Source organism: Phodopus roborovskii, unplaced genomic scaffold (assembly GCF_943737965.1).
Source record: "Phodopus roborovskii unplaced genomic scaffold, PHOROB, whole genome shotgun sequence".
NCBI lineage: Eukaryota > Metazoa > Chordata > Mammalia > Rodentia > Cricetidae > Phodopus > Phodopus roborovskii.
The window spans coordinates 21073614-21095092 of NW_026126541.1; the positions used below are offsets into that span (position 1 = coordinate 21073614).

The 21479-nt window shown below is 40.3% G+C and overlaps 1 protein-coding gene across 2 annotated transcripts; it reads right to left on the reverse strand.

Moving 5' to 3' along the window:
* Positions 1 to 3787: 3787 nt before the first annotated feature.
* On the reverse strand, positions 3788 to 21322 carry Cep55 (centrosomal protein 55). Of its 2 annotated transcripts, none has more exons than XM_051199829.1 (9): positions 21206 to 21322; positions 18511 to 18705; positions 16295 to 16570; positions 14340 to 14408; positions 9128 to 9278; positions 7442 to 7752; positions 6333 to 6404; positions 5366 to 5491; positions 3788 to 4083 (listed from the first exon to the last, which is right to left on the reverse strand). In XM_051199829.1, the coding sequence occupies exons 2-9, from the start codon at positions 18691 to 18693 to the stop codon at positions 3883 to 3885; spliced, it is 1389 nt and encodes a 462-aa protein (XP_051055786.1). In that variant the 5' UTR covers positions 18694 to 18705; positions 21206 to 21322; the 3' UTR covers positions 3788 to 3882. The 2 variants fall into 2 exon arrangements, with proteins under 2 accessions (XP_051055786.1, XP_051055785.1); XM_051199828.1 differs by lacking the exon at positions 21206 to 21322 and adding an exon at positions 21011 to 21049.
* Positions 21323 to 21479: the final 157 nt, after the last annotated feature.

Genomic DNA, 21479 nt, shown 5'->3' on the forward strand with positions numbered 1-21479 from the left:
ACCGTTCTTGGACAAACAGCTCTCCTGTGAGAACATGCACTGTAGCAGCTGCCCTATCTCATTGCCCATCAGGCCCCTGAGAAGCAGGTATTGCAATTCTCCACTTTAAAATGTAGTTGGGGTAAGACAGAACAGACAGTTGGACACAGCCTGACCCTGACGACCGGGAGTTGCCTCTGGGCCTCAGGTTTTCACCTATGTCAAGACATTAAGAAATCAGTGTGTATTTATAGCAAAGTTGTTGCAGAGGTCACTGACCCTGTGGAGGCTCATTAGAAACAAGAATTCCTTTAGTCACTGAAAAAATACTGTTGGATAGTTGTCAGTAAGGATAAACATTACCTATTGTGACCCATTGTAAACATCCCCCTAATGGAAATGAAAAGATAGGCCCTCAAAAATATTTGCATAAGAGGATTAAGCGGTGTAGCTCAGCAATAATGCACATACATAGCAGGCATAAGGCTCTGGGTTTGGGTCCCACACCACCAGAACTAACAAGCAAGCAAATACCCATACTCATGCAAGATACAATGCAAAGTCCTACCAAGAGGAGTACAAATTAATAGAAATGTAGTGTTTATAAAATGGAATGTTATTCAGTTATTTAAAAAACAAACTGTACATGTATTTGTGAATGTATTTGTGTGTGAATGTGTACGTCACATGTGCAGGGTGCAGGTCATCATGAAAAAGGAGAAAAGTAACCTTATTTTTTTGGTGGTGGTGGGGGACAGGGTTTCTCGGTGTGACAGTCCTAGCTGTCCTGGAACTAACTCTGTAGACCAGGCTGGCCGCAAACTCAGAGATCTGCCTGCCTCTGCCTCCCAAGTACTGAGATCAAAGGTGTGTAGCACCACCATTCTTCATATCTTAAGAATGAAAAGAGAGAATAATGCAATGCATGTGGATGAAAGCAAAGGTCAGCAAGAAATAAATGACAAAAAAAAAAAAAAAAAAAAAAAAAAAAAAAAGAAGTAGCAAGATACTTATATATAAAGATACTATAATGGAACCCATTGCTTATATGCTAACTTATCATTTTTAAAGAAGTATTGAAAATTTAAAACATAAAAATATGGACGAGTTTGAAGGCACTAATGAGTCAAAGAAGAAAGATCCAATATGGCATATATGTGAACAAGACCTTATAAAACCAATGCATGGTAACAGATACAAGACTGCTTCTGTGAGGAAGGGATTCTGCACTGGAACTGGAATAAAGGAACTTTTAGGAGCGGTACTGTGGTCTGTATGTCTATTTAGCTGATAGTTAAAAGGATGCATATGCCAAAACTCATTAATTTGGTAAATGGGGAGATGGCTCTATGGTTAAGAGCACTGGCTGCCCTTCCAGAGGACCCAGGTTCAATTGCCCAACTACATGGCACCTTACAACCCTCTGAAATTCCAGTCCCAGGGGATCTGATGCCCTCTTCTGGTCTCTGTGGGCACTGTAAGCATGCACAGATATCCATGCCAGAAAACGCTCAAAGATAAAAATATTATTTTAAAACCTCCTTAATTTGTACATATTATGCATAAAATATTGTTTTTCTGTGGGGCTTTTTTTTTTTTGTCTTTTGTTATTTGGATAAGTCTTGCTATGTAGTGACTGGCCTGGAACTCAGGTCTCCTAAATCAGCATCCTGTGTGTTAGGACCACATGTGTGCACACCTTGCTTCCCATACATTAGTGATGACCGAGGTGCACATTTTTATCTGCACATGGTACTGGTATTAGAACATACTTCACAGAACTGCAATTAGGAATAAGTATTAAACATCCAGCAGCTTCCGGTGCAGCATAATTTTATACTGTCCTGCAGAACCAACCATGGCCTTAGCATGGGTGGCTGTATGCCATAAAAAAAAGGAAGACAGCGAAGAATGTATTTGACTCTTCAAGGGTTTTCAGGTCTTTGTTTTTCAAGGCAGATTTCTCTGTGTAGCCTTGGCTGTCCTGGAACTGGCTCTGTAAACCAGGCTGGACTCACAGAGACCCACCTGCCTCTGCCTCCCAAGTGCTGGGATTAAAGGTGTGCACCACCAACGCCCAGCAAGAGTTTTCAGGTCTTGATTGCTTGACTGACCCTTGCGTCTGTAACATGATCCAGGAAAAATAACTCTTCCTGTCCTAAACATTTACAGATGAAAATACGTAAAAGAGCCAAATATGGAGAACACTTACTTCAGAACTGTTCCATTTTCTTGACATCTTCCCAAAGTACGCTTTATACTTGTGTCCCGATGGTGCCTGAAGCACACAGGGGAAGCACCCGGCTCCAGCTCTCTAGTGAACCACAGAACTGTACCCCAGGAGTCAGATTCAGGGAATGCCAGATCAGAGGGGCTGCCAGCCCTAACTTCTGCCCAAACAGGCAAAGACCAAAGGCTTGATCTCTACTTTGGAATGGACAAGCCATTACCCACTGTATGGACAAGCCATTCTCGGTATCTATAATCTGTATCTAATGCCTGGCTTACTGAAAAGCTGCGAAGGGAAAATTGTTCTTATAGCACACATTTAGAATTAAATACTGTTGCCTCTAACATAGCACTGTGGGTCAAAGTAAGAGCTACCTAAATGAAAAGTATCCTTCATCTTTTGTCCAATTGCAGTTGAAGATACTAGGCATCTGGGATTACTAACACCAAGGCTTTTTTTTTTTTTCTTTTCTTTTTTTTAACATTAACAGATCTATACAATTTTTCTGCCCCCTAAATTCAAAAGCCAAAAATCACATATACCTTCAGACTTGCTGCTTTGCCTTTGTAACCAACAGCTCAGGAAAGTATCATTAAGAGCTGCGACCTGTTTGGCAGAGGCATCTCCACTATTCCTCCTCCCTCACAGCATAACTCTGGGGTCTCTCAGTTCCTGTCACCCACGTGTGTCAATCGAGAACCCCCAACACCGCTCTGTGACTAGAGATCTGAAGACTATATAGGGACACATATACAAAGCAGACAAGGTAAAATTATTAAATAGTTTTATTATTTCCTCCTTCATATTGCTGATAGTAGCCCGGGTTTAAGCATGTTAGAAAATTTAAAGAGAACAACTTTTGGCTTACATAACGCATATATAAAAATATCTATTCAGAAAACAATATCTGATAATTACACTGCTCAGCCAACTTTGAAAAGGCCAAAAAACAAAAACTCACCAAGATATAATAAAAATACCTGCCAAATGAATGAGGAGGCAAGATAGCTTTGTTAAAGTTTTATTCATTTTGGCATTTTAGGGAACCGATCTGTGCTGATGAAATTTAAGTCAAAGTTATGGTCAGATAATACAAGTGAAAATGTGCAGCTACTTAAAGGCATTCTTCAAACAAAACCTGCTTTGTGCTTAGAAGAGTTAACAGCAATAAAGATTACAAAACTCCCCAGCTTTCCTAGTAACCATTCGACAATAGGAAGAGGTAGCAAAGTGGAGTGTAGTATACTAAGCACTTACATGAAAAAAATATCAGCACAGTGAGAGCCATACTTAATTACCTTCTCTTAAAACCCCAAAGCATAAAATATCTGCTTCCTGGTCACAGCTTTAAGCCATAATCAATGACCCAAATAGCTCTTGTTCACCAGGTACTAGAACAGTATGAAGTAAGTGCTTGTTAGAAAAACAGTATGAAGTGCTAGTACTCGGGGTACCCACTGCTCACTGCAGCCTCATGTTGAAGCAGCTAAGGGAGATATCACTACCAAGGAAAATGCAAAGTGGCCAGAAAAACAAGGATGCCCTCATACACCAGAGTGCCAAGGGCAGACAGGGAGCTTCTTGTGCAAGAGATGTAATCTGTGATTCAAAGTGCCCATAAACAAACAGGATACAGTGCGGACTTTTTCAGTGCAAAGGCAAGTACGGTCCTGCTACTTCGTGCAGTATTCAACATGGACAAGCAGGTCTCGATGTTCGTTGGCTGGGTACTGTACACTGCACTTGGGACATTCCACCAGGCTTTCGTTGAGTGCAGCAGTGGGACTTCTGGGTGAGGTACCTTTCATTCTGTTTTCAGGCTCTCTCTGGAGTGGGAATGACTGCTCTGTGAAGGCAAAGCCATGAAGCTGCTTCTGCAGAACAAATTTCAAATGCACACGTTTGAGCATAATATAGTGTTCAGCAGCTTTAACTGCTTTGTGCATCTCTGCATGCTTCAGCCCTACAGACAGCTTATTTTGGATTTCTGCTCATTATTATTCTAATGGTAACATTTGAGGCAGTCATAAATAAGATGGATATTATATTAATTATTCAGGAAAGTAGTGAGTTAGTGCTCATAAAGATAGGCTTTGCTAACAGGCATAGAGTCAAATGTAAAGGGAAGACTATCCCTTTTTAAAATTGTGTACAAAATGGGATTCCTCATGACATTTTCAAGAGCGTGTATATATTTGCCAGTATTGTAAAAACAGAAGTAACTTAAGGAATAAAGAAGTGCAAAGTTCCCAGCACCCAGGAGGTTGAAGTGGGAAGATGGAGATGTTCACTGGGGAGTGTTTCACACCCTGGAGAGTGAAACCATGATGCAAAGAGAGAGAGAGCAGCAACAAAACTCTACACAGAATAGAGAGCAGCAGAGAATTCCAGTAGCTCAGATAGGTTATATACACAGATGAACAAAATGCTACATACCTTTGAGACTCTCCTGCTTCATTTTTTTAAAAATAGAATTTAGAATAGTCAAGAAAGCTTAAACATTCATATTTTATAGCACATTATGAAGATATGTATGTATTTATTTATCTGGTGGTTTTTCAAGATAGGGTTTCTCTGTGTAGCTTTGGAGCTTGGCCTTGAACTCAAAGATCTGCCTGCCTGCCTCTGCCTCCTGAGTGCTGTGACTAATGGCGTGTACCAACACCACCTGTCAAAGATATTTATTTTAATAGCATACAAATTGTTACTTTAACAATTGCTTCCCCCCCCCTTAGAAATTATAACTTATATTTACACTATTTCCCCATTTCCAAGTATTCTGCAGTTCTAGGACAATATATGAATGTGCACTAATGGGAGGGACTTCTGGGCACATTCACAGACACATAAATGCACTAAAATTCATTAGAAATATGAAAAAAAGAATGCCACGATGCTCTATTTCCTACTTTCTGCCTTTTATGCAAGGCACTGTTGGACAGCTCTAGAATGGTAGCAGTCAGCTTGGTTGGGAGACACCAGTATAGTAACTATGAGCAAAAGTATCATAACGCCCCTCCTTCTGAGTCCTAGATTGACGTAAGGTTAGGCGTCACATAGGGGGCAACTACTGATCAGAGAACTGAGCTGACTCATCAATGGGGAGGTAGCAAAAAAAGAATGAAGGATAACTTTTATTAGCCACTCAAAACTTACCAAGGATTCCAACTGTGTTATTTGACTTCTTGCTTTTCGGAGTTCCTTAAGAATCACATATAGTTGGTGCTGCATATTCTGGCGGTCAAGTTTTTCATTTTCAAAGTCTAGAGTACATGCCTGCATCTGGAATATGTCAAGACAAAGCAGTTAGAGCTGGTAGATCCTACCCAGTTCTCATCACTGAATACTTTGACTTCATCAGTACAAGAGAATACTTGCTGAGTCTGCTTATCAAGAACTCATCTGAGCACAGCAAGATTATTAATTAGCAAATGACCAGGTAGTGGTGGCACACACCTTTAGTGCTGAGGGGCAGAGGCAGGCAGATCTATGAGTTTGAAGCCAGCCTGATCTACAGAGCTAGTTCCAGGATAGCTAGAGTTTATTGTACAGAGAAACCTCATCTCAAAAAAAAAAAAAAAAAAAAAAAAAAAATAACAGTAAAATTATTAGTAAATGAAGTTTATGGCTAAAGAGCTGGTTTATGAACTAGCAAACCAAAACCTAAGGTATTGATGAGTGGAGGGCAGCTTAAGAAGTTACTGGTTAGAGTTATTCCATCACATTCTTAGAATTTTTGGTGGGGGATGGGAGATAGCCACTCTCTATTTTGAAATACATTAAGAAATTCTACTATACATTCTGAGAATGAATGGCATCCACTCTGCTTGAACTCACAGGGTACTTAGTGAGAGATCCTATAAGGGTAGAATAGAAACTACAGTCATGGGAGAGCCACATTTGCCAAAGCCAAGCTTTCAGAAAAGCTCCCACCATGCCTCTGAATCGGTTGAGCCTAAGAACAGTTTCAGAATACGTGAATGGTACAGTCTCTAAGAAAACATGTGTGTTAGTCTTTTAAAACATTGCATTTTACAACTTTCAAATAGTTCTCCACAGAACAGTATAAATACCAGAGGAAGTTTTAGCAGCTCAATGAACTTTCAAGCATCCACAGAAGTACCTGCTGCTCCAGCAGAGCTACCCTGGTCTGTTCCTCTTGGTGCTTTAACAGAGACTCGTAGAGAATGCGGACCTGGAGGATACAAAGAGAACGGGCATTACCTCATCTGCCTGTTCTCACTAGGGCAGACAAGAAACCTACATCGAAAGTCCCACCTCTAACCAGGACAACGCCTACTGAGCGGATGACTCATTGCAGCTGGCTATCTGCGGCCTTCTGCTTAAGCAGGATGAGCAGTATCATCCTGAGTTCCCTGAGAAGCCAGACAGAGTGATGGACACAGCTCTGTGTGGCCACCCCCCCCCCTTTCCTGGAGGTTTTGCTATCAGCCATTGTTTCAGAGCAGGATAACAAAGAGGGTGTGCCTCATCTACATACAGAGCTAGAGCAAAATTTACTTATTTTTATTTAACCTTTCCAAAATGTCACCACTCACACTTAGAGGTCAAAGTTAGCAATGTGAACAAGAAGGAAGAAAATATTAGGATTACTGACTCTTCCTCAGCTCTCAACTTCTGCAGGATATTAAAAATTACAATGATTGTAGCAACAACCTCCACTGGCATCTACTGAGTTTACGAAGCGCTTTCATATTGCTCAGTTGCCCCATACAACAGCCTTCTGAGGCAAGTAGAGATTATTATTCATTTGACTAGTGAATGCTGTGTGAATCAGAAGACAGTTGATTTGCTGCAGGCCATGTAGTCTAGAGTCCAGGTGTGAATTCCAAACACTGTTCTATGGGTTTCTATGTTCTTTCTAAGGTGCTCTGGGAATTCATCTGAACACACTGCCTTTACTTCCCACATAATCTACCTCTTCACTCATGTGATGTTCTCCACTGAAGGGGAACTCCCAGAGTCACTGTGCAGGATCCCACCATCAAGTCTCTAAACACCATCACTTCCATGAATGAGGCCGCCACAGACCCTGTTTCTTCATCTCACATCACCATTGACTTGGGTAATAACTCATGGTCTGCCTCCTGCTACACTATGAATGCCCAAAGGAGGCAGGGACTGTTCTGCTCCTTGCTGGCTCCCCAGTGCTCTGGGCTCCCTGACCCTCGGTGGAAGTGTGAAGAACAGAGAGCTCAGAGGCTGGCTCACCTGAGATAAGAGCTCTTCAGACTTTTTCCTCTCCTCTTCCAGTTTCCCCTTGAAGATACTGCTCTCTTCCCTGAGTTTCTGGATCTTCTCTGTCTTATGTCTATCCTCTTCCAGGTGTTGTATGTCTGCCTTTCGTTGCGAACTCAATAGCTGATTTAAATCGTCAACCTCTTTTTGAGTTTCTTCATATTTTCTTCTAAATTCATCAAGTTCTGAACGCAACTGAGTTATGGTTTGTCGTTCGACTTCAAGATCTTTTTTGGCACTTTCCAATAGATGATCATATTTTTGTTTCTCCTCTCTATGATAACCTGTAACAAACAACATTAAGACACAATGCATTTTGTAATATTCCAAGAAATTAAACCTCCAAACATATTCCTACAAATGAGACCTCAACATTTCTTCAGCTTATAAAATGAAGTCAAGAGGTGGGGGCTGTGACTGGCATTTGAGATGTGTAGTGATATATATTATTTACGATTTATTAAAGCTTGATTGACTAAAGATTCAGAAAAGCAAAGTCAGCCTCAAGCTATGGTACACACCTTTAATCCTAGGACTCAGGATTAAGAGAAACAGATCTCTGAGTCCAAGGCCACCCAGATCTACACAAGAGTGAGTCAGTCTAAAAGAGAATTATAGCTCACATTTTTAATCCCAACATCAGGGAAGTATGTAAGACAGCAGCAAGGTCTCAGTAGAGGTATTCATTCTCCAGCCACACGGAGGAGAGGCACCAGTTTGAGACTTAGTGAAGAGCTGCTCATTCATAGATCAATCAGCCCCTTCAGCCTGAGCTAGAGGTGAGAGCTAGTGGCTGGCTGCTTTGCTTTTCTGATATTCAACCTTAAGTTTGAACCTCAATATCAGTCTCTGAGCCATTTATTATTATTTTGTGTGTGTGTGTGTGTGTGTGTGTGTGTGTGTGTGTGTTACATATATGATAGATCTTTTCTTCCTAGCTCACTACTGTTGAGCCTATTTCTTTATCTGTTAATTGAGACCCTTCTGGACCCACCTCCTAAGAGGTGTTGTCTAACTCAGGAAATCAGTGTAAGGAAAACTGTAGAACATTGGGCAGAGAGACAGCATCATGGGTAACTACTCCAAGCAGAATTAAATGGTCAAGGCATCATCTACATAGCCTGTTCTTTCTCCTGGAGCTGATATAAAAGCCAAAGGCAAGCAAAACAGAGTGACAACTGATGTCCACCTATAATTCTAGCACTCAGGAGACTGAGACAAGAGGACTACTCTGAATTGGAAGCTAGCCTGGGCTAAATTTTAAGTACCAGGCTAGCCAGGATTATGTGACAAAACCTTATCTCAATTCATCATCCAACCCATCTACCCACCAAAAAGGAAACGTGCCTAAGTCAGCTCTGGAGGGGCTGAGAAGAACTTTGAAAAAGGGGGAAGGTGTGCATGTAGGGGAAAATCCCCACGACTTCAGAACTCTGTGATGGATACTCCCTCACCTGTGGCCTCATATCTGAAAACAAGGAGAAAGGAAACAGACTTGCCAAATGCTATTTCTCACTTCAAGCTTAAAGGACATGATGTTATTTTACTTCCTAACATGTATCTACCAAAAAAAAAAAAAAAAAAAATCTAAATTTGATGAATCACTCCTGTTGGAAAATGTCAGGCTTATCCCAGAAGAATACTTTCGTAGCTCAGTACCTTCTGATTCAGTCTTTTTCATATGCTGTGGGAGTGAAGTAGCGGCTGTTTCTATTCTCTTCTCCAGCTCAAAGATCTTTGCTAAAAGTCCTTTAACGTAGGCCTCTCGCTGCTGGTCATACACAAGCCACTGCTGATTTTTCTCCAGAGCCTTACAGTAAATGAAAAAAATCAACAGTATAAGAAAAAGCCCAGACCTTAAAATGTGTAAGGGGAATCCCCATGACATTCTCTTTTCCAACACATACAAAATCTTATGGCTTATACAATACCTACTGGCAGCCACTGCATGTACTATCCCTTTAGAATACATGACAGTCAGTTTCCAGGGGATTAATTTTGTCTGTATGCTACTTCCCATACACAGCTCACTTTGTGTTTATTATACATTATTGCCTGTGAACTAGCATGTTCAAATCTCACTTCTAGAAAGAGTTTTGACTCTAAGTCTCTATCCTTTACTCGTCTCTTGAAAATTTAACCAAATCAAAACAAAAGGAGTCTGTCAGGCAGCCCAGCCATTCCTACAAAACACATACTACTCCTCCTTGGTACCTTTCACCCCTTTTTGCTAGGGAAGGTGACAGTTTTGCTACTGAAAATAGGGCATGTTCAAGTGAGTAGCTACACAAGGGCCAGGCTGAAGCCTGTAACCCCGGCACCATAGAGTCTAAGGGAAGACCCTGAGTTGGCTATGTGGTACAACCTTGTTTCTAAGTAATTAAACAGCTGGGTGTAGTGGTGCACATTTAGTCTTAGCACTGGGGAGTCAGAGGCAGGAGGATCTCTATGAGTATGAGACAAACCAGGGCTATATAGTGAAGACTATGTGTTAGCTAGAGAAAACTACAAACCTGCTGTTAATGGGGAAGGGGACAAAGTCTAGAAATTCTAATACGCAATACACAATAACATTACAACTCCTTCCAATCTACTTGTTCAATCTAATAGAATAGATTAATTGTCCCCTCTTGTTCTATGATCCAGAGAGGCTAGAAATAAATCTAAACAATTATTTGTACAAAAAGGTCATGCACATCCAAACCTGATACTAAGTGCATGTTAAATGTTCTGGGTAATGCATGCCTTAAAGTGTAACATTCCTTCACAATGGTCAACCTCCTCTGGATTGAGTCCTGAAGAGTTTTGGCTCATGTTCAAATTTAACACTGTGTGTTACCAGGTCTAGTAGCACATGCCTTTAACTCCAGCACACGGGAGGCAGAGGCAGGTGAATCTCTGTGAGTTGGAGGCCAGCCTGGTCTACAGAGTGAATTCCCAAATACCCAGGGATGTAACACAGAGAAACCCTGTCTTGAAAAAACAAACAAAACAAAGAATACCATGTAACCAAGAGAGCAGATGTGTATATCTAACTACCTATAAACTGCAATATTACATATTAAAGATATCTAATTTTCTATCAAACTTTATACTTGTCCATCTTTAAGAAGTAGCAATACAAATAATTAAAATCTACATTAGTCATCAATGTTTTTCAAATGAACCTGTTGATACTTTACTCAAGTATATGAACTAAAAATATATTTAAGATTTCAGTTACAGGAAATTAATGATTGTTGACAAGGAACCAGTCTTTCCCAGGATGAGCCTCCTAACTGGCTATCCAATACCAAGTGATGAACCCTAAAAACAAATGGGCAACATTAAATGAACTGCCCATATTGTATTTATATTATTTATATGTACACATATATATAAATAAAGACAAAAATCTTTTTAAAGCATTAAGAGGTAATGCTCTTAAAAGCCACACGATGGCAATGTTACGTAACAAAGTAAGCTCTTCTTACTCCTATCTTTGCCTTGCACCAGCTTAAACACACTATTGTGGCCTGGGCAGCCTTTGACCTTGTAATCTTCCTATCTCATGTCCTCAAGCCACTAATATTACAGATCTAAGTCACCATGCTCATCTAACCAAACATTGTTTTCCTCTCCAGTTCTTTTATGCATCTACCCTTTCTTCTCTAATACTATCAATGACCAGCAAGAAAGCTCTCATTGTGATGAATGTCTCTAAACATTCATGGCTTTGAATGTTTAGAGACATCATCACATTAGTTATTCCTTCTAGCTTTGTGTCATCTATGCATACAGGAGGCATGACTTACATTTACCTTTAAAAAAAAAAAGTGATCCAGGTGTTGGTGCACACACCTTTAATCCCAGCACTTGAGAGGCAGAGGCAAGCAGATCTCAGTGAGTTCCAGGACAGGCTCCAAAGCTACACAGAGAAACCCTGTCTTGGTGGGGAAAAAAGTGAAGAGCATGATGAAGTACATTCCTCCTTTGGTGAGGATCTGCTAAGTACTCTGTGAACAAAAATTTCAAAATGCAAGCTGTACTGGAATAAAATATGTGAGTTCATTTGGTAAGACTGGATTAGGAATGGTAGGCTATGAGTATTATGTCTATGTTAAATTTACTAAGTTCCTGTGTAAAATGTAAGAAATGCATATGTAGGCAGGGCTAGATAATTACAGATAAGTACAGCTCCCTCTTAAATGGCTCAGAAAATGAAGAACTTTGTGTATTTGTGTAAGTGAAAGGTAAAAGGAAAAAAACTACAAAAACAAGATTAAAAATGTCATAAACAGCCAGGCAATGGTGTCACACACCTTAATCCCAGCACTGGAAAGCAGAGGCAGGCAGATCTCTGTGAGTTCAAGGTCAGCCTGGTCTACAGAGCTAGTTAGTTCCAGAACAGCTAGGGCTGTTACACAGAAAAACCCTATCTCAGGGGGAAAAAAATTGTCATGAAATTACATTTAGGCAAAGTATAAAAGTGATACGTGTTTCATTCTCATTCGTAGAACTTTTCTATTAATTTATATTTTTCTAAAGTAAAAAAAAATTAAATTACATACCTTTTCTAAGTCATTTAAAAATCCAATTTTGTAATGTAATGAAATGCCTACTATTTTCAGCTAGTTTTTAAGTTGGTAGTTGTAAAAAAAAAAAATGGTAACAGTTTTGACATTTGACAACATTTATGGCATTACTGATAGCTTCCTGCACAGACTATACTTCCCAGCTAGGCAACCCAACTCCAGAAGGGAACTGCGGGGGTGGGGATGGGGGTGGTTAATAAACTCATGGTAGTCATTTCCAATCCTTACCATTTTCCATGGGCCCGCATGCTGTGAGATGTTTGGCATAACCACTCACATGGGTGAGTTCTGCAACTTCCAAAACATGCAAGCCACATAGAAAACACTGGGACAAGGTAATTCATTAGACTTAACTTGGTGAAACCCCAATTATGTTTAGCAATCCCCATATTGCTCTAAGATTCCAAGAGCTTTCCAATGGCTAAGATTGGCTGAGAACTCCTGGAATTCTCCACTGACCAATAGCTAAAAGCTCTGGGAACCTTTCACTGGCCCTGCAGCCTCTTTGAATCTGAGATGATAGAAGGAGAAGATGTACCCCCTATTTTTATGGGGCATATGGCTCAACCACCCTCATGGGTGAGATCATGCCTCCTGGCTATGTGTCTACCAATAAACATGATCCTGCCTAAGGTCAGATGCACTGACCCTTCTGCCTTTGCGTATCTTTAAGATGCCTAAGAAATCTAACAATTATTACTAGGTAATTATTTCAAAATGTCTGACAGATCTAAATGGTGACTGGAAAATAAAAAACATACACATGCAGCTGAGCACTGGTGACCTACACCTTCAATCCCAGCTCCTGGGAGGCAGAGGCAGGCAGATTTCTGTGAGTTCAAAAGTCCAGCCTGGTCTACAGAACTAGTTCCAAGACAGGCTCCAAAGCAATACAGAAAAACCCTGTCTCGAAAAAAACAAACAAAACAATACACATGCGTACTTCTCTGGGAACTCTGAGATGGGATTAATTTCCAAGCTCTAACGAGGTGATCGCACCAGTGTAGAATGAGGAGTGAGTGGGATGAGATGTCTCTTTCCTGCTCTCCAAGTCTCCCAACTACAATTTTCTCCTCCTCAAAGATTTGCAGAGATCATCAAGAAACCAGAAGAGCTGAACTGCCTGGAGCTCTTCAGAAGTTAGGAATGATCCAAATGTGCTCTGGGACCAGCAGCTAAAGCAAGCAGGAAATGCAGCACTGAAGTCCCAGCCCAGACCATTAAACCTAAATCTAAATGTCAAGAAAATCATCTAGATTTTCATACACCCTTAGGAGCACAGCTGAGATTAGATTTAGCCTGCAGATGAACTGAGTTAGAATTTACTGCATTTGTGTAAGTCTTTCTCATGTAAACAGAGCTCCTAGCCTGAGAAAACATTCAGCAACAAGGCTATTCCTTTCAAGGAGTGGCTGGAAATCCAGCAGGACAGAAGGACACAATGAGAAAATGAAAGGTGTATAGGTAAATTCCCTAAACACAGGCATCTAATTGGTAGGTACTAGTATAAACAGAGGATCCAAAATCACTGTAAAATGACACTAAAATAAACCCTATTTAATAATTTTTTAAATTATATATATATTTCAACTACCTCCAGGTAAATACTTTGATAAGGTATAGGCAATCAAGATATTTAAATTCCTCTTTTGTAAGTCAAATAAACTTCAAGGGATACCTGCTAGATTAAATAAAACAGGAGTCTTAAGAATGTGCTTATCAGTATCAAGTGTAGACACACCCAGAGACACAGTTCTATAATCAGAATAGCTACCTAGTTACCTAAAAATAAAATCAACAACTTTCTACTTCACATATTTAATCTAAAACTTGAAAAAAATACAAATAGTCCTATGCCCTCAGTTTTTTCATTTCTAGAAAAACTTACTTATCCATTTATAAGCTTGTAATAATAAAGCTTTCTGATACATCTAACCTTATGTCTAATTCTAGAGAACTACTGAGTATACACAAAACATTTCCAGTCTTCTCAGAGAAAGACTTGAAGATAATTAATGAATACATACCAAATAGATTAAAAAAGAAAATTAATTAAAATAAATTACATTATAATAAAAGCAACTATTTAGGCAAATTAGATTCATGTGAAAAAGAATGCTAAGGTAGTTGGACGCTTTCAGAACTTTCTAGTCTACAGATACTCGACAATGATCTCGAACACTCAGCTCTCCAGCCTCAATAGATTTGTTTTACGTCATAACATTAATGCTTCCAATTTCTATGAAATTTAAGAACACATAAATTAATCCTCTTTACCCTCCCCCCAAAAAACTTACATCTTTCAGCTGCATTTCCTTTTCGTGAATACTACTCATTGATGAGTTGAAGCAGTTTGCAGGCATGCTCTGTAAATAACCCAATATTAGTTAATATCCACTTAACAAGTTTCATTATATTTAGTTCCATAAAAATACAAAATACTTCTCAAAGCATCCCAAACACACATTTGTACTACTGGTGAACCACTAAGGTGAGAATTACCAAGGGATTAACTACTGCCAGAACTAAATTCACAGGTAATGTTCCTAAGCCAACAGTTCTCAACATGTGGGTCTCGACCCATCTGCTAAATCTCTATCTCCAGAAATATTTACATAACGACTCATTAGTTATGAAGTAGCAACTAAAATAATTTTATGGTTGTGGGGGGGGTCACAACATGAGGACCCGTATGAAAGGGTTAAAGCATTAGGAAGGTTGAGAACCACTTCAGATATAATTTTACTCTGAGACTTCTGGATCCCACAATCCCCAAAACAACCTTTACTACATATAACTAGACCACTGAGTTTTCATCAAAAGGAGTCAAACAACTAGTCTATTTCAAAGAAATACACCAAACTGTTCAATATAAAGTCTTAGTATAGGTAGAGTATTCCTAAACAAAAATGGGATGGGACTAAACTCTGTATGTATGTGAAATTCATTTTATCTTTCCATTTGTTTGTTTGTTTGTTTTTTTAAGACAGGGTTTCTCTGTGTAGCCCTGGCTATCATAAAATTCACTCTGTAGACCAGGCTAGCCTAGAATTCAAAATTCTGCTGGCTACTAATGTCAGGCTATTTGTCTCATATACACATAACCTTTGACAAAATGTTTATAGTGTGCCTGGATTCTGGTTGTGTGTGTGAAATTTTCCACTTGATAACATTCAAAAGTTTCAGAGTTGGGAGACTAAAAATATTAATAAGTAACTCTTCAAATAGATTTCATGGAACTCAAAACTATTTCATAATAGCTCGCCTTTCTTCTTTCTCCCATAGAGATAAAGAGGGAAACCAAATGGCTATAATCCGGGACTACCGAGCAAACTCTAAAAATCCTACTTTCTGGACTTGGGGGGATTTTGGTGTTTTTCTAAGTACTGTAAGGGAAGACCTGTGTGGACATCAGGGCTGTTTGGGAAGACTGGAAACCTTTAGGGATGGAGTCTTGCTGTAGGAAGTGGGTCATGAGCGTCAGCCTTGAAGTTTTATAGGCAGGACTCCATTTTTTGTTCTCCATCAGCTTCCATGCCCTCCCCACGGTGATGGAATGATCCCCTCAGACTATAAACTAGAACAAACCTTCCTTCCTTAAGCACAGTCACAGGAAAAGTAACAGCATCACAACACAGAGAAATTACAACTCAAACTTATTCTTCTATGTACAGTATTACTAGTTGTTGGTAATAACCACGTGTCAAAAGAATCAATAAGTAAGCACTCAGTATATTCCAGGCTTCCTGCAAGGCGCTCTTCACTGGTTTTACTGATTCGAAATCAAGGCTTATAAAAGGACACTGACCAGCTCTAGCACTCTGTCCTTCCAGAGAAGCTAAGGGAATCACTCAGCTGGCAAAACTTAGTTCCTCTCAAACAAGAGGGAAAGAAACTGTATGTGCACTTAGGAAAAACTATTTGGTATAACTCTTTATCTCAAATAGGAAAACCAACCAAAACTTAAACCTAATAATACAAACTATAGAAAAAAGTCTCAGCAAAATCGTTCTGGACTATTGTAGTTACAGCATGGACTGTCTTCTGAATACCCATCTGGGTGAAACAATTGTGTGGGAGTGCAGGGAACATTGTTTTTATTTATGGAAGAGGACTAGACTAGAAAAACCAAAAGGAAGTGATCTGCAGGTGCAGGTGCATCACTTCACAAACATTAAAAAACACATTCTTCGTAAGAACTATAAATTGTAACAGACAGGGGGAAAACTGAGTTTAAAGAAAGTCTCAGGACCTGTGACAGATGGAGTGTACAGGCTTTGCTTTCCAGTTCAGAAAGTCTCTTCGTCGTGGCGGACAACTGCTTCTTCAGGACATCTGTCTCCTTGGATAAGGACTCTAACAGTTGCTGCTTCTTCCCACACTCCTTTGTCTTCTCTTCCAGCTGCTCGAGCAATGAGGAGGAACTATATTTTGCCTTTAGCTGGTCTTTGAGTCTCTGTATTTCTTTGTCCTTCTCTGTGAGGTAATAAACATTCTTCTCTCTCTCAGCTTCAAGAACTTGAATTTTCTAAATAAAAACTAAGAAGAATCTGAGAACTCAGCCAGGTCAAGCATCCAGCTAAACAATGTATTTCTGTAAGCATTTATGAAGTATTTACTACACATCAAATTTGATTTTATGACATCGGGACCAAAAGAATAAGGTGAAGCTCAGTGTCAGCTCACAGACACACAAAGTCCTTACATTCATGGCAGCTGTGTTCAAGTTAGCACATACACACACTGAAGAAAAGGCAGACAGAGAGGAAACCCATCTGCCTCAAGGGTGGTGGTGGGAGGAGGCTAAATCAATGCTTGTCACATTGCTGCAGCAAACAAAGCAAAGAGCCAAGAGAAAGGTGATTAAAAACAATTGTCAGAATGAATAGGCCAACAGGGCACCAATATGAATGTTAAGAAATGGGTCTCTAAACATTTACAAGGAAACCTCAATACTATTTAGTACTTTGAAGTGGATAAACCACTCAGGTATCTTAAATGCATAGATTATATATTTTTTTTAATTTCGTGAACTTATCAAATATAAAATAAAATCATGTAATATTTGAGAAAATATTTTTCTTCAACTATAGTTAAAAAAAAAAGAGAGAATGGCATAGCATCCCAAAAAGCATGGAAACAGAACATATAATTCCAAGTTATATAGTCAATAAAAATTATAAATGGTAAGCCAGTGTGTTTTACAGTCTTAAATACAACATGCTACAGCTTAAGTATGAACCCTCAAATGTACTTAACCCTCAAAGCAACAGTGTCAGACGTAATGGGATCATGAGGGCCAGACCTCAAGTGGATTCATGTGGTTGTCACGAGTCACTTATCAGTTACAATGAATTCAGCCCTGGCCTTCTTACATGCAAGAACACAGCTTGATCCTTACCAGATACTCTGTGCTTTTGGACTTTGTAGGTAAATCAATCTCTGTCTCTCTCAATACCCAGTCTGTAGCACTATTTTGTAATAACACAAAACAGACTGATATTGTATAACACATTTTTATCAGGAGTATTAAGAGAAGTAAGATAAACTTTCAAAAAGTTTAATGCCAGGTGGTGATGATGCATGCCTTTAATCCCAACGTTCGGGAGTCAGAAACAGTCAGATCTCTTGTCTGTGAGTTTGAGGCAAGCCTGGTCTACAGAGCAAATTCTAGGGCAGGCTCCAAAGCTACAGAGAAACTGTCTCAAAAAACAAACAAAGTTACATGATGAATACATTAGTTTATTAGTTTGTTTTCAATATTTGAAAACATATGTTAGGTGTAATGGCACATGCCTATAATCATAGCACTTTAATGTGGAGGGAGGGGAACCAGAAGTTTCAAGTCATTCTCACTTAGTTAACTCAAGTTCCAGACCAACCTGGGCTGTGTGAGACCCTATCTGAAAAAGCAAAACAAAACAACAACAAAAGTATGAGGGTTTGAAGAGTTGGCTCAGCAGCTGAGAGTACTTGCTGCTTTTGCAAAGGAATCATGTTTAGTTCCCAGACCCCTTATCATCACTTATAACCATCCAAACTCCAATTCCAGGGGATCTTCTGACCTCTGCAGGCACCAGGCACACATATGATACACATATATACAAGCAGGGAAAACACTCGCACACATAAAGTCAATCTTTTTTACAGTGAGGGGGAAAAACAGATCACAAGATCACAGCATCATACTAAAAGTACAAAACTATTAATCACAATGTCTTATTTCTGAAACAACTTAGTATCTGATAACCTCAAAACACATACTCAATAACTTTTAAAAGAGAGAATAATAAAGTACATCTAAAGGTTGTTAAAGTCAAAGTAGGAACCTAAGATTCCAATTCCAGATCAACTCTCAAGAACTAAAGAACAGGTCAAACAGGGACAAGAGAAGGAATGAGAATGCGGCATCCGCCAGCCAAGCTTTCTAGAATGTGTACACATTTAAAGGGCTCTGTGACCATTTACCTCCAAAAGTCTGCATCTGTCCTTATCAGTCACTTTTCCTTTCCCACTTGTGATTTCATCCAGGGATGTTTTAAAGGCTGCAATTTCTCCCTTAAATTTCTCTAATGCAGTGTCCGATTTGGAGCTGCTAGGCCTTGATCCCCACTTGCTTTTAATTAAATCCTTGGGACTTCTGGAAGACATCTTTGAAATGATCTGTGAAAAATAAATAAACTGATTAATTAATATTTTAAATTCAGCTGCACTTGAAGTTTAAACATTTGTATTTCAGACCTGGAAGAGGCCTTACGCCTGTTTTGCTCTAAATAGAAGTGATTTATCTGAATCAGTGGAATCCAGAAAGAAAACCGAGGGAGATTTCTGGGATGTTCTAATGAATCTTTTTTTAAAAAAATCTCAGGTAGTAGATACAAGGGAAATATCTACTTTCTAGAAATATGACAACTTGTATACTTATATTTGCTATTGTTTGAGTAGGTCTTTTAATACAGCCCAGGCTGGTTTGAAACTCACTATGTAACCAGGATGGCATCGGACTCACATCACAATCTTCCTGCTTCAGCCTCCTAGGTACTGGGGTTATAGGCTTGCACCACTCTGCCTGGCAATAACTGTAAATTAACAGAAAGTTTTTGTTTACAAATTAATGGAAGGGTTCCCAAACTACATGGTCAAGGAGATTATACCCAAGAACAAAAAAGCCAGTGGTGATCAAATTCTAGCTTATGGGCATTATAAGTCATTAATGTGTCCTCTGTTTTAGAAGGTGTGTCTAGTTAAACTCTATCTTAGTAGTCTTTTGAGAGGACAGTGGGAAGAAGTGAGGAAATCCAACATGAGACGTTTATAGAAAAAGAGGTACAACAGTCAGAAATTTGGGGATGAAAGGAATTAAGAAACCAAATGAAATAAGAACAAGTTTCATATCTGCTAACAATACTAGATGACAGTTTAGAAGCAAAGGTGTAATACAAACTCTAGCAGGCAAATGTATAACAAAATGTACTGTACATATAGGTTAAAAAAACAAACATTTTTCTACCTTGTACGTCCTGTGATAAAAATGATGGCAGTGTGACTAAGGAATCTAAAGGAAGATGAGACCATTAATTTATGCATTCAACGATTACTACAGAGCCAGGCGTGTTGAATCCCAACACTCAGGAAGTGGAGGCAGGATGACCAGGAGAGGAGGCCAAGGATAGATAGTCTCATTTGCTATCTGTGCAGGCTGGGCTGCACAGAACTGTTTAAACAAACAACAACAAATTACTACAGAGCCTATTTACCAGATAAACTAATAAGAACTGGGTTAAAGCAACCAGAGGAAGAGAAGACAACTCAGGAGGAGGAGAAGACAACCGGGCTCTGATGCCAGGAAGACTTCAGTACAGTGAGGCAGGCAACAGCAATGTAACAACAGAACCACAGATTCACACATTCTCAAACTGAAAACAATCAGGGGAAATAACATAGCCATAAAAGCAGCCAATAAAAACAGGTGATGCATGCCTTTAATCCCAGCGCTGCTGGGAGGCATCGAGAGGCAGAGGCAGGCAGGTATCTGTGAGTTCGAGGTCAGCCTGGTCTACAAGAGCTTCCAAAGCCAAAGAGAAACCCTGTCTGGAAAAACCAAAACAAACAAAAAAACAGGGAGATATACTTAGGGTGGTCAGTGTGAGGTTATCCTGTGTGAAATCAGCCTAAAAATAACAGAACTGTATAGGCTAAGTAAAATAAAGGCTCTCTCTATATACACATCAAAGCATTCAGCCTCGATTTTTTCCCATTATCCCGTCAAAACACTAAGTAAGGTAGCTGGTACAATCCACTGAAGCAGACGCAATTATGTCTTAGGACCTGCTACTACAAAAGTCTCTCCCTGTGCTTCTGCTGATGTCACCAAGGAGGACTAGAAAAGAAACTACCTAAAGTCATTGAGACAAGGAAGGAATAGATCAACACCATTGCAAAGAACCTTCAGGACATTTGCTTCCGAACTTTGGGAGAGGCCTCCTAAATGACCCGTGTTCCTGACTCTGGTCTAGACCGACCTAGCCCATTCTTCCCCACCTGCAGCCCTGCTCACATCTAGTTCTACCGGCTTCCTTTCCCAGGACTTCCTATTCCACTCACTCATAAAGTTCCAGTCAGGGCCTCGCCATACATACACAGGCTAGTAGTCATAGTAGTCAGTTATACCTGCTCCCAACATTTTTGCCAGTCAATAATCGTTCGAAAGAACTGTATTTTAATTTTCTTTTATTTTTTTTGGTTATCCAAGAGCTTAAAGGCAGATGCTCGGAAATTTCTGAGTGGGCTGAAGAAAGAGACCAAAGAAGTATTTCCATTCAGTAAATCGCACTAATTATCTATGTGGAGGCCAGGAAAGAGACAGGAAAATAAAACCTGCAAAGAGAAGCGCTTGCTAACAGCAAAGGCCGAAGGCACCAGAGACCTGCGTCAGGTCACTGGCCTCTCTCTGCTAAGCGATAAATACCGCCAAGTCGAAATGAATCGAAAGGATGGTGGTCGACGTCGACGGAAACAAGCATGGGTTTCAGCGAGCCGAGACGGAGTCCAGAAGCCGCGACCTGCCCTCCGGCACCGCCCCCTGTGCGGTCCTGTCGAGCCCTGGGGCTGCGGCCCCGCCGTCCTCTCTACCCTCCCGGCCGAGGCCCGGGCCACTCAGTACCTGAGACCAAACACAGCGCTCGCGTCGCTGCGTCAGACCCCCTGCAACTCTCCAGTCTGGACACCGCTTCCGGGAGTTTGAATCCCGCGGCTACGCGACGCGACACGTCACTGCCGGCTTGGCACAGGGCGGGGCCTGCAATCAGGGCAGGCGGGAGAGGGCGGGGCCTGCAATCAGAGCAGGCGGGAGAGGGCGGGGCCTGCAATCTGAGACAGGCGGGAGAGGGCGGGGCCTGCAATCTGAGACAGGCGGGAGAGGGCGGGGCCTGCAATCG